Source organism: Cercospora kikuchii, assembly GCF_019650295.1.
Source record: "Cercospora kikuchii DNA, contig_00002, whole genome shotgun sequence".
Lineage (NCBI taxonomy): Eukaryota > Fungi > Ascomycota > Dothideomycetes > Mycosphaerellales > Mycosphaerellaceae > Cercospora > Cercospora kikuchii.
Genome location: NW_025408583.1, coordinates 314,815 through 328,068, shown reverse-complemented (window position 1 = coordinate 328,068; position 13,254 = coordinate 314,815). Strand labels below are relative to the sequence as shown.

Below are 13,254 nucleotides of genomic sequence, written 5' to 3'. Positions count from 1 at the left end.
TACGATCACCAATCGTGAAGAAGTGAAGGTCTGTCCAGCTCTTTAACGGCGCGTCGGAGAACGTGTCTGGTAGGGCTGCCGGTTGATCGGCATGACGAAGATGGCCAGGGTCCAACCGTGAGCACGCGACGAAGCTAAGCTGCCCTAGCTCCAGAAGTGACAGGAACGGTATACTTTTGCGTGCTCTGTACAAGCAGTCAGGCGCAAGGGAGCTTGTAGCTTGCCAGCCCCCTTCTGTCTAGAGTCGTCGCAGCTTCTCCACCTTTGGCTCCAGTTCGGCGATTCCGCAATGGCAGTCGCTTGACGTCTAGCAAAAGCGTTGAGGACAGACACATAGCCGACATCATGGCCTCCTGTATGCTCCTTCGTCGTCCTTTGCTCGCTTCCAAGGTCCCAAGAGCCTTCTACGCGACACCCGCCATGACCCGATCAGAGCATACTTTCAGCTCTTACCTCGCCACGCCAGCAGAGTTGAGCGAGGCACTCAAGAAGAACGCCCCATCTCGCGTGTCGACAGCTCCGAGAACCATTGCAGTATGCGGTTCATGGTTTCTACCCAATGATCCCGAAAAGAGGACCGGATACCAGGTGTTTCAAAAGGGACACATACGCAAAGCTCGATTCTTCGATCTCGACAAGGTCGCAGACACTTCATCGCCGTACCCGCATATGCTCCCCAGCCCAGAAGTGTTCCGAGATGCTGTGAGCGAGCTTGGAATTAAGAGAGACGATACTGTGGTGGTGTACGACACGGCTGAGTTGGGCATCTTCTCAGCTCCTCGTGTGGCATGGACGTTCAAGGTGTTTGGTCATCCTGCTGTGCACATCTTGAACAACTTCAAGTTATGGGTGGAGCAAGGATACCCCACAGAGGAGGGGGAACAGAGACAATTTGACAAGACTGATTATCCTTTGCCAGAGCTGGACAAGAGTAGGGTTGCTGCATTCGAGGAGGTTCGTGAGATTGCGTTGGACCACAACAAGGAGGGCCACGAGGATGTACAGATCCTTGATGCTCGATCTGAGGGGCGATGGAAGGGTGTAGATCCTGAGCCCAGGCCAGGTCTCTCTTCTGGACACATGCCTGGCAGTCTTCCAGTTCCTGTACCTGTACTGCTGGATCCGAAGACCAAGACGTTTCTGTCGGCCGACGAGCTTCGCAAGGTATTCTCGGAGCGAGGTGTGGACCCAAGCAAGCCGATCGTGTCGAGTTGCGGAACTGGTGTGACGGCGACGATCATCGATGCAGCACTGAGCGAAGCCGGCTATGGTGAGGGAAGCAGGAGGATTTACGATGGCTCGTGGACGGAATGGGCGCAGCGAGTGCGGCCTAGTGACAATCTGATCATCAAAGAGAAGAATTGAGTTGTCCGGTATCGAGTCCCTCGAAGAAACAGGGCATCGGTGAAGGTCTACCAGTGAGGTGGCCATGGGACATAGCGATCTGCCGAACACTCGCGTGCAAGGTCGCCAATGTGCTCGGCAAGTACAGTGGCGGGCGTTCGGTGTGGCGGTGCGTTGCGCCTTGATGGAGCGTGTAACTGAATACTCTGTACGTTGCCTGACTTCTACTGCAAGCTTGTTTGGTGAGGAAAGTAACAGTAAGATATCCTGAATGTACCCACCTGCTCTTGAACTTTGCTATCAGATGAACCACGCCTAACATGCTCGCGGACGTGCTAAATCAAGCAAGGTTACCAAGAAAACATCGATGCCAGCCAGTTCTTGTCGCCCCAAGCCCCCCAAGGCAAAAAGAAAATCATGTAAGAGAAATGTATAGCACACACCGGTACTCGAACCCCTGACCTGCATGAACTTTGGCGTCAGAACAGCAAAACGACAAGTTGGCGATCCTGTTTATGGGGATCTACCGGAACTAGAATCGGCGATGAGTCGCCAACTTGTCTGAGTAAGCATGTTTACTTAGGATATATCAACGCTGACAATGCTGCGACGGGCAGAGGAACTTGAGCTACTGCAGCTCTCTGGTCGCGTTAGTCACGCCTCGAGTCAAAGGGTGCGAAGGAAAGACAAAAAGTAAAAAGCATATGAGGCAGAACGATCATTCGAACCCCTGACCTGCACGCAGCTTGCTCAGCTGCTGGCGCGCAAAAAGCAAAACAAAGTCGACCGCGCTCTATACGTGTGGACATGCCGGTAATCGACAATTCGCTAATCGACTTGTTGGTAAGCATCTTGATCGAGGATATATGAATGCTGTTGCTGAACACTATCACATTTGCCATGGCGTCTTTCCTTCGCCCTGGCAGGCCTATCAACGGCGGCTTGCATTGTGTCACTGTCACATCCTGACTACTGGAATTGCACCCCTGCCTCGCACGTGGGCTCATTGTACAGTGCAGCAAGGTGGTTTCCGTGGCTACGCTGAAGATGTCGCGCATGGGAAGTGAGTGAACGGCCATCGTGGACGCCGCGTGTCGTCACTGCCGCCGTTGTCAAGCCAAGACATATCAACGGTTGCACAACCTCAATCGCTTCCTTGTCCGCCTGCATCTCTCCCTTGGCTCGAGCACCCGTTGCATCTTCACGAAACCGCGCGCCTCCTGCGCGTCCATTCGCCATCCTTGACCTTTCTTAACATTGCTCCAACTACCGCAAAGAACAGCAGCGGCAACTTCACAAATCAGTTCATCAAACAACACAACACCGCCGCAATGTTGCTCTCGACCGCCGCCCTCGTTCTTCTCCCGATCTTCTTCGCGATGCAGCCGTTCGACAGCAAGTTGATCGCCGCCAATCGCATGTCCATCCACCTGACCGATGCCGCCTCCGGCAACTGCTCCGCGCACGTTGAAGATAGCCCGTGGCTCATCAAGGACGTGATCAGCCTTCAGGCTCATCCAGGCTCGAGGAACGTCAGCAGCACCTTGTGAGCCCACACAATTTCGACCAGTCGGAAAGCACAGACGCTAACATTTCACTAGCACCTTCAGCTTCGAAGACATCAACGCCGGCCTCGAGCTCAAGACCAACTGCGCCTTCGCCCTCCCACGCGGCTCCAATGCCTCAATCGCCGACGATCGCTACCACCTCTGCACTGGTGGCGATGTGCGTTTCAAATACGATGGCCAACTTCTGCAGGTCTCTCGCTGGTACCAGGATCCATGTGAGTCACTCGGAGGCCCTTCTGTGACTTGATGAGGGAACTGGGCTCGAGGCGCTGACAATGGCTTTGTGCTAGGTCTCGGACCACCACCATACGACAGCGCTATTGCCCACGGCCGCGCCAACCTGAGTCTAACGAAGACTCAGGCTCCATATGGCGAGCTGGCTACGCAGACCGAGTTGCAGATTCCGATTAGTGAGTACTTATGGATCTCGAAGTACTGCCTGAGCTTACCAATAACCTTTTCGCAGGCTCTCTTTCTTGAGTTTCGATCGATGCAGAAGGTGGAACGATGGGTACAGAACCGCAACGGCAACAGCCTGCAGAGCGGGACGTAAGCGCGGCGCGAGATGCAGGTTGACATGAACTTCATTCGCGCTGCCGTAGGCAGCATAAGATCCTGAAAGCTGCAGAGCATCTCCATCTCCGCTCAATAGCTTCAGATACGACCAGAAATCAACTCTACTCCAACAACGGCACATCATCAAACTCCTTCCTCATATACACCCTCAACGCATCCAACCCATCCTTCAACACCTGCGTGGCACACACATACCCAAACCTCACATACCCCTTAAACTCCTCTCCAAACAAATCTCCCGGCAAAAGCATCACACCCGTCTTCTCTTGCACATCCTCGCAAAAAGCCTTCGCGTCAACCCTCTTCCCATCCCTCTCAAACTTCACAAACGCCGTCGTCCCCGCCACCGGTTTCGTCCAGCTCGCATACTCATCATGCTTAATAATCCACTTCTCCATTATCTCCACATTCGCCTTCGCGAGCTGGATATTCCTCCCTAGTAATGCGTGAATTGTATCCGGACCCAATGCGAAGGCTGCGACTTTTTGATCGAGTTTCGAAACGCTGATTGTGGTGTAATCTCGTGTACTCGCGCATTTCTCAATGAGCTCTTGATTCCGGCTTGCGATCCAGCCGACGCGGAGACCGGCGAGGGAGTAGGCTTTAGATAATGAACCTGTGACGACCGTGTTTTTGTACCCGAGGGAGAGGAGGGAAGGAGGGAATTCGGTATCCATTGGTGCGATGCCATGGAAGATGGGACGGTAGACTTCATCGGCCATGAGAGTGATATTTTTCGATTCTGCAAAGTCGACGAGTTTGTGGAGGAGGGATTTAGGGAGAATTTGGCCGGTGGGGTTTTGAGGGTTGTTGATGATGATGAGTTTTGTGGCGGGGTTGGATTCTACGAGGGATTGGAGGTCTTCGATTGAAGGGAGCCATTTGTTGGCTGGATCGGATTTCCAGAGGGAAACGGTGCAGCCTAGAGATTCGGGGACGGTGTAGAGTTGTTGGTAGGTTGGGTAGTGGCAGATTACGTGATCGCCTGGGCTGAGGAGAGAGTAGAGGATGAGGTGGTTGGCGGCGATGGCGCCCGGGGTTATCAGAACTCCATCTGGGCTGAGAGGTGTGCCTACTTTGCCGGAGTAGAGTCGTGAGAGGTTCTCGCGGAGAGCGGTGCTGCCGCGGATCTCGCCATAGGTTTGAGGATCAGAGAGATCGATTAGATCGCTGGCTTTGAGGTCCTTGTTTTCTGAGAGCTCGACGAGCTCGTTGATGGAGAGGCTGTGACAACATGTCTCGGCAATGTTGTACTTGCATTTCGTTTCGTACTTGTCCATCCACTATGCCTTCCTTAGTGAATGGTCACAGCGCTTGCGGCGATTTGCTTACTTGTTCCACACCGAACGGTTGTGGAGGCGACATGTTGGCTCTCCGTCTGAACTACTTCCCCGTTTCTCGCACCGAACTTGGCTGTGCTGGAGAAGGCTATGTATTGTATGATGGCCAAGAATATAAGTAGTGACGAGCCAGATACATGTAGCGATGTTCGGAGTCTGGGGCAGTTTAGACTCGGCTTAGGTAACTCCTCCACTTCGCCGGGAACCTTGGAAGGGTCTCGTTAGAGTTCTAGATGCATAGAATCTTGATTCGGCATCGCATGCCGCAGTGATTCTGATCACCAGACCTGCAGACCGTGTGCATTTCGTCGTTGAATAACCTCTTCATGCGTATGAACAAATGGATTGGTAGAACTTGAGCCCGTGGGCATGACATCGCTCGGCGGATTGCCATGTGCTCTCTTGACAGGGGTCAGATGAGCCGCGGCGGCTGCGCCGCGATTGCTCGATTGGATCGACGGCAGCTTAGATACGCTCCATCTTGACATCCTGCTGTTGCTGTTGTGTATCATCGCGTGTGTCGCTTCATCCTGGAGGAACACGCTGTCGTCTGCCTGCGGTGTACCTCATCCTCTCCTCATGCGATAACCACGACGCCGCCGCTCCGGCCTCCATCCACCGCCCGTCGACCGCGATAGACTACTCCCAGGCATCCTCGCCATGTGGCGTTCATTATGCGCTGCGTCTGCCGTGACGCTGCTGTCCTTCCCGTGGACGGCCTCGGCTGCATTCAGCACGAATGAGTTCTACACTACGAACGATGATCTCCTAGCTCGAAACGATCCCTTCAACCTGTTTGTCCGCGAGAAACGACCCGAGGACTGCCCGCCATGCTTCAACTGCAACCTCGACGATTTCAAGTGCATGCAATACGGCAACTGCACGAAGAGCAGTGGCAAGTGCTCTTGCCCTTCAGGATTTGGTGGCGAAGATTGCAGCCAGCCGCTGTGTGGCTCGCTAGCAGATGGCAAGGACAGGTTGCCACGAGAAGGCGATCAATGCAACTGCAAGGATGGATGGGGAGGCATCAATTGCAACGTGTGCCAGACCAACGATGCATGCAATGCTATGATGCCAGAAGGCAAGGACGGCATTTGCTATCGGGAAGGCTTGGTCCAGAAGGAGAACTACCAGATGTGTGATATCACGAACCGCAAAATTTTGGACACACTCAAAGACAAGAAACCGCAGGCGACCTTCAGCTGTAATGCTGAGAGGGCAGAATGTAATTTCCAGTTCTGGGTGGATCAGAAAGAGAGCTTCTACTGCGCACTCGACACGTGTACCTGGGATCTGAAGGCGACGGACACCAAGAATACCACCAGCTACCACTGTGAACACATCAAGTGTTCGTGTGTACCAGGCCGCATGCTCTGTGGCGAGAAGGACAGCATCGACATTGGCGACTTCTTGGATCAATCCATCAAGGGACCTGCAGGCTTCACCTCTGTCAGTACCCTAGATGGGAAGGGAGGTGGCAGCACTTTCACCGAGCCGGCCATGAACGATCTGATATCGAACGTGTTCGGAGATCCCAGCATTATGCTCAACTGCCACAGCGGTGAGTGCTTGTACAAGAATGAGGTCCCCGGATACACCAGGCCCATCAAGACCATCAATACACCACTAATTGCTGGGGTGATCTCTGGTGTTGCGCTCTTCATCGTGGCGCTCGTGCTGCTCATTTACTTCATGAACCGGAGAAGCGTGAATAAGTGGGGCTACATTCACCTGTCGGAGGACGAAGAGGAGGAGAATGCCAGATTGTTGGCAGACCACAAGCCAGCGTCTTTGTTCTTCGAGAATGTTGCCTACAACATCAAGGGCAAGCAGGTCTTGACAAATGTCTTCGGTGCTGTGCACCCTGGTGAGCTGCTCGCAATCATGGGCGCATCAGGTGCTGGCAAGACATCCTTCCTCGATATTTTGGCACGCAAGAAGAAACGCGGCCTTGCCACTGGAGACTTTTATCTCAATGGAGAGAAGATCCCTGACGATGACTTCAGGAACGTCATTGGCTTTGTGGATCAAGAGGACACCTTGCTGCCAACCTTGACTGTGCACGAAACGATTCTGGACTCTGCTCTGCTTCGTCTGCCAAGGGAGATGAGCCGCGCCGCAAAGGAGCAGAAGGTAGAGGACGTCGAGAGACAGCTCGGTATCTTCCACATCAGACACCAGATCATTGGCTCTGAAGAGAGCGGACGTGGCATTTCTGGCGGCGAGAAGCGCCGTGTTGGTATTGCGTGCGAGTTGGTGACCAGTCCTAGCATCCTGTTCCTGGACGAACCGACCTCAGGTCTCGATGCATACAATGCGTTCAATGTGGTGGAATGTCTCGTCACTTTGGTCAAGAGCTACAACAGGACAGTTGTGTTCACGATCCATCAGCCACGCTCCAATATCGTGGCTTTGTTCGATCAACTCATCCTTCTTTCACAAGGTCGTACTGTCTACAGTGGGCCATTCCGCGAATGCCAGAACTACTTCGACAGTATAGGATATTCGTGCCCGCCTGGTTTCAACATCGCAGACTACTTAGTAGATTTGACGATGCATGCCACATCCGGCCACGACTCAGACGACATCGAGGATGACTATCAGTCCCAGACTGACGGGAGGATTACTAGAGCAAGCTCAACTATGGCTGTGAAGAGCATTGCAAGCGTCAGCAACGTCAGTGTCGGCGAGTCGACAAACGAGAGCGCTGAGCACAATGTAGTGCGGCCGCGAGGCAAGCGTAGTCTCAGCATACGCCAGCAGCAAGAGAGGCAGCTGTTCTCTAGGAAGAGCACAGAAGTGCCTACTAGCTCGCATAGTGTGCAGAGCGAGGGTGAGAGCACATTTGGTGACCAAGACAGCACGCGGCAGCAATGGCTCAAGCTATCCAAGCAGCAAGGAGCACCTCCCCCTCAGATCTTGGACGATCCTCACAACCTCCCACCAGCAGTACAAGGCGCGACTGGAACCAATCTAGACTACTTGGTCGCCTCTTATCAACAATCAGAGGTGGCAGCTGAGTTGCGCAGCGATCTTCAGAACGCCATCTCTGGAGCAGGACACAGCAATGGAAACGGCAATGTTCCCGGATCGCCAAACGGAACAGCCAGCAGTAAGCAGTTCAAAGGATACCGAAAGCCATGGATCACCGCACAATTCGTCATTCTTTCACGGAGAACATGGCGTAACCTCTACCGCAACCCCATGCTCATGCTCACACACTATGCTATTGCCATCGTGCTAGCAGTGTTCTTGGGTTTCCTCTTCTACGGCCTCACTGACGACTTGAAAGGATTCCAAAACAGACTTGGTTTCTTCTTCTTCCTGCTCGCACTCTTCGGCTTCAGCACTTTGACCTCGCTTACCGTCTTCGCACCCGAGCGACTACTCTTCTTGCGCGAGCGCTCCAAGGGCTACTACAACCCTCTGGCATACTACCTCTCCAAGGTCGTCTTCGACATTGTACCTCTTCGCCTCATTCCACCTTTCATCATGGGCTGCATCGTCTACCCCATGACAGGTCTCATCCCCGCCTGGAGCGAATTCCTGAAATTCATGCTCTTCATTGTGCTTTTCAACCTCGCCGCAGCGATGATCTGTCTCACCATTGGCATCTGTGTTCGTAACCAAGGCGTTGCGAATCTCCTGGGTGTCTTGGTCATGTTGTTCAGTTTGCTCTTCGGAGGCTTCTTACTGAACCAGGAGACTATTCCTCGACCACTTTTGTGGTTGCAATCGGTACGTTCTATTCATTCACCTACATCCTGCTTTCAGAGAACTTTGACTGACTTCTCGCCACAGCTCTCAATCTTTCACTATGGCTTCGAAGGCCTTATCGTCAATGAAGTCCGATACTTGTCTCTCGTCGACAAGAAGTACGGTCTCAACATTGAAGTCCCTGGCTCAGCGATTCTGTCGAGTTTTGGCTTCAATGTTCTGGCTTTGTGGCAAGATGTTGTGGGTTTGTCAGTATTTTGTGGTGTTTTCCTCGTGCTCGGATATGCGGCGATACACTTTTTGTTGGTTGAGACGAGATGAAATGGCACTACTTGCTAGCTATGGCATGCGGGTACGAGTCTGTTGTTACTTGCTGTAAATACCTTGCTTGCGCTTGTGCGCAAGTGTATATATACGTGTTAGAGGACGCGAAGGGACGACAGGAAGCGTTCTTGTTGGTGATAGACTGGATGGAGGTGGGAGAATGCGTGAACAATGGAATGACAAATATGATCTTACGATGACTGCCGTTTGCCTCTCGTGAATTTGTTTCTGACTTCTGACTTCTTTCAACTGTGATTCGTCCCTTCATCCGTCACACGACTCATGCACGCTACACAATCTTGGCTGTCAACTGTAGTTGTGTGGTGGTAGGATCAACCGGATACGTTTTGCTCTCTCCCACAACGCCGGGCGGTGCACTCATCGACACCAACAAGAACTACCCTTCTTTGATTTTTCCCCTCTTCTCCATTCTCACGCTTCGTCATCATAATCTTGTCCATCATCCGGACATGGAGACGGGTGCTGACGCACTATCATCTTGATACACATCTGAAGCTCTCGGCCTACCTTGTCTTGTCCCGCAATATCATGATACACGCGAATCAGATCATTAGTCCTGTTCTCCCCTCACCTGGTGCTCAACAGCGGGCAGCATACTGTTCTGAGCGACTGAACTGTCAGTCAGTCAGCACGTGGGTATGTCATAGTATACTATCTCTGGCATCCGAAACACCAGAGAGACCCTTTGTGAAGCTTGCTCGTGAGCCTCATCAAAACATGAGTACGGTATTGTGGTTTCGGGGTTTTGTCATTCATGTACATGCGTGTGCTGCACACTGCAGGCTTGTGGGTATCGTCTTGTCATTGTCGAGCATGAGCTGGAATTTGATGCGAATAGCAAAAAATTTGACCTTACATGTGCTTGTAGAAGCTGGAGCTGGCTCTGGACGCAAATGACTAAGGCATGGCAGCTGTGTGAGCTTCTACGATCATGGGCCATGGTATTGGGCCAGACAATAGACGCCGCGGCGCCACTTTACAAGATTCTGCTAATGATGAGACGGACGAGCCTTGGGTTGGATGTATCGTGGTATCTTTGTAAGAGCTGATGGCTGCTAGCTCGATGCACAGCAGCCCGTAAAGCGGAGAAATGGTGACAGAGTTGGGTGAGTTTCTTGAACATCTGTGGTGGCAATGGGGAAAGAGCTTCTGATTAGAGGTTGTAATGATGATGATGATGATGAACGCCACCCAGCAGTCACTCCTGTCTGGGCACAAGGATACTATGGTATTAGCAAGTCAGTGTGCTGTCTGCTTTGGGACACTGGTAGGCGCCCTGTCCTTCTTTCGGAGTGCTTGGAGGACAGCGCAATACCAGTGCCATGCCAATGGGAAAGGAGGAGCCTAGTATGTTCAACGTGGCGGCGGCGATTTTTGTACGAAAGGCATGGATAGTATGCCAACAGAAGTCAGTATCTACCCTTCTAGGTAGAGATGAGCGCTTGCGTCCGTACGTATCAGGTTTCGGTGCTCCTGAGAGTCGGAGAGTGCGAATGGCTGAAACATGCGAACTGGTGGAGGGCGTGGTGTATGCGCTGTGCTCTCGGTACCTCGTGCTGGCGATGAGAGGTTCCATGCTGGCTGGGATATCGATGCTTGGGCAACCACACCACTTCACACTTTTTTTCGGCGGCATGATTTGACACCGGCGGCTATCAGGCCGCTATACGATGGAGGTACGCGTTGGTGTTGCCTTCGATGTGATTTCACGCCAGGGGGAGCTCGTGGTCCTTCCGTACCGCGTGTGATCGCTGGGTTATTGGAAGGGTCGATGACCCATGAGTAATCCGATGGCAGAATTGTGGGAGTTGGCATGGTGGTGATATACGCGTGGTACAACAGCTGCGTACCGGTATCGCGCGAACGGAACACTGTCTCCACGCTCACGCGGGCAAGCAGACAAAGTGTATCACGTTGTTGCTGGTCTCATCAGCAAGCGTGTTCCATGGCGCGAGTGAGCCAACATGTCGCTGCTGTGGTACTGCTGGGTTGAGGGGAGCATCAATTCCCCAGTGCGGAAGCTATGACGTCCAAAGTAGGTTCTGCGTGAGTTCGGTAGCTGTCGCCCTCAATACACGAAGTTGTGGCGAAAGCCTGGAAGGGCAGCTGATATGGTGGAAGGTTTGTCAAAAGAAGGTGCATTTGGCCAACCTAGGAAGCATGTCCTCGTTCTGATGGATGCAGCGGCAATTGATCAGCGCGGGACCGAGCGGATACCGTAGGATGCAGTGTTGAAGACGCGTCGAACGCGTTCACGCGTTCAGCAAGCATTCGTGAACGTGATGGGGGAATCCCAGCCGCTGATACGGGAGGCGGCGGGAGACCATTGTCTCGCCAGCATTGCAGCGCGGTCATGTTGACGCCCTGCTGGCGATAGCTTAGACAACGCACCGGCAGAAGCGGACGTCGTTGGTGACTTGGCGTGTATGGGCGGAGCAAGCATTCCGTGCTCGTGGTGGAATATCGCGAGCAACAGGGCAGTGGAGCGCGAGAACTGGGTAGTGTACTGCGCCACAGGTGGGCAAGCGAAAGTGAATTATACGGGCGTGTCGGACCACTCCCTCGGGACAGATTTCGAGGTTGGGAAAGTGCATACACCATCTTCACCTGCGGTTGCACGTGAGGATCTGCCTGTCCGGTTTTCGATGTCTTCCTTTGTCCTTTCCAGTTTTCCCTCATATCACTCATTAGCATGTCGTGTCAGTTTGGTGAGTTGCAAAGCCCTCAGCTCGCCGAGACCTGTGCCCTCTGCGTCGAGAGTAGCGGAATGACGCGTTGTGAACGCGACCCCGGAGCACGCGATCTGGCGAAGTCTAACCTGCTTAAGCTCAGGGCTGTGGCTGCAGCAGAAGCGAGCGCTGGAACGTTTGATGAGCATTTGGAAGTGGCGGGCGTCACATCGATGGACGATTTGATGAGGGGCCACGCACTCGTATGCCATCCTCATCTGCCCCCATTGTTCATGAGTGATACGTGGACTGTTTGAGCAAGTACAGCGCGTAACGCTGATCAAGCCTCCGAGACCGACTTCCCTGCCAGGCGGTCGTAAAACTCACACAAGCGTCCGCACAGTGAGCCGAGCCAGTGCCCTTTGTGTCTCCAATTTCAGCTGTCGTTTCTGGCGAAAGCCACACCGACCGAGGCCTCTGATGCCAATGCGAGGAAGAAGTCACTGCACGATACGATGCAAGTTCCCGTGGACTTGTGATTCTGCGCACATGTGCATAACAAGGCTGCCCGCACGTACTGCACCAGCGCGTCTATATCTGCTGAAGAGCCCGTGTCCAATGTTGCTGTGTTTTCCGAAAACGTCAAGCGCGGCTCTCCATCGAAGGCTAGTTGAATCGTGGACCAGTAGCACGAGAGTACTCTGCGCTACCGGTGAATGCGAGATCCTTTCCGAGCCGCAACCGTGCAGATAGTTGCGAGAGCAGCCGTCTTTTGCTGGTGAAGAGAGGCGGCACCACGCTGGCGCAGGGCTGGGCAGACCGTGTGAAGAAGGCTAGGCGCTCCTGCCAGCGGAGCGTGCGTGATAGCAGACGTGGCTTATTCGAGACTGGCGTTGAAGATCATGAGTGTATCGAGTCGTGCCGCAACGGACCATACAAAGTCAAAACTTCAGATCGAGATCTGGTTGTAAATTGAGGGCCAGCCTTCGCATTTTGTGAAGCAGGTCCAGGGTGCTCAGGAACTTGCAACAAGAACCCCTAGGAGAGCTGTCCGCCAGGGTTCGAGGTCCCTGAGTGAAGCTCTCGACATGTGAAAGTCTTTCCGGACGCAAGGCAACTTTTGGTGAGCTGATACTGAGTACGTATATATGTTGTAAAGTGAATGTGATAAGTGGGTGCGACGCACGTTACCTGCGGACCTAATGCAACTGCTCGCATGGTATCTTCTCCGATGCTACGTCATGTCTCGCGTTCTTGTACAGCACGCGACACAAAACACACGCGTAGATTGCTTGTGAAATTTTGCCGGCTTAGTCGTGTCGTAGCGCGGAGTGGAACAATGTTGTGTCTCAGAGCGTTGGTGGGCTCTGGTCTCGCCTGGCTCACCGTAACGGCATTGCCGCGGATCTTCGGAATCATTACATACAGCATTCGTGTGAGCTGCGTGGGCGGCGCAAGGAGGAAAGAAAAAAAAAGCGAGCGGACGATGGCTAAGAGCATGCTGTAGCACAGCTGGGATCCGCCCAGAGTGCCGAACTCGCGTTTCATCCTCGCATTTGTGCACGCCGGGCAACCGAACGACGCGACATACCAACGCAATGTGCAACTAAAGATAGCCAGATATTCATTCGGTTTTCATGGGCGATCCAATTTGGCACAGCAACGAAGACGATTTGGGGATGCGAGTTTCTGAGA

At 53.2% G+C, this 13,254-nt stretch overlaps 4 protein-coding genes across 4 annotated transcripts; 3 read left to right on the top strand and 1 right to left on the bottom strand.

Moving 5' to 3' along the window:
• Positions 1–345: 345 nt before the first annotated feature.
• CKM354_000237100 (thiosulfate sulfurtransferase) lies at positions 346–1,365 on the top strand (the record flags this gene model as incomplete). Its single annotated transcript, XM_044797530.1, has 1 exon — positions 346–1,365. The coding sequence occupies one exon, from the start codon at positions 346–348 to the stop codon at positions 1,363–1,365; it is 1,020 nt and encodes a 339-aa protein (XP_044653465.1).
• A 1,310-nt stretch (positions 1,366–2,675) lies between these two features.
• Positions 2,676–3,465, top strand: CKM354_000237000 (uncharacterized protein; the record flags this gene model as incomplete). Its single annotated transcript, XM_044797529.1, has 3 exons — positions 2,676–2,890; positions 2,946–3,127; positions 3,203–3,465. The coding sequence occupies 3 exons, from the start codon at positions 2,676–2,678 to the stop codon at positions 3,463–3,465; spliced, it is 660 nt and encodes a 219-aa protein (XP_044653464.1).
• A 124-nt stretch (positions 3,466–3,589) lies between these two features.
• Positions 3,590–4,853, bottom strand: CKM354_000236900 (uncharacterized protein; the record flags this gene model as incomplete). Its single annotated transcript, XM_044797528.1, has 2 exons — positions 3,590–4,771; positions 4,821–4,853. 2 exons carry the CDS (start codon positions 4,851–4,853, stop codon positions 3,590–3,592), a joined length of 1,215 nt encoding a protein of 404 aa, XP_044653463.1.
• Positions 4,854–5,488: 635 nt separating this feature from the next.
• Positions 5,489–8,866, top strand: CKM354_000236800 (uncharacterized protein; the record flags this gene model as incomplete). The annotated part of the gene is made up of 2 exons (XM_044797527.1): positions 5,489–8,566; positions 8,630–8,866. The coding sequence occupies 2 exons, from the start codon at positions 5,489–5,491 to the stop codon at positions 8,864–8,866; spliced, it is 3,315 nt and encodes a 1,104-aa protein (XP_044653462.1).
• Positions 8,867–13,254: the final 4,388 nt, after the last annotated feature.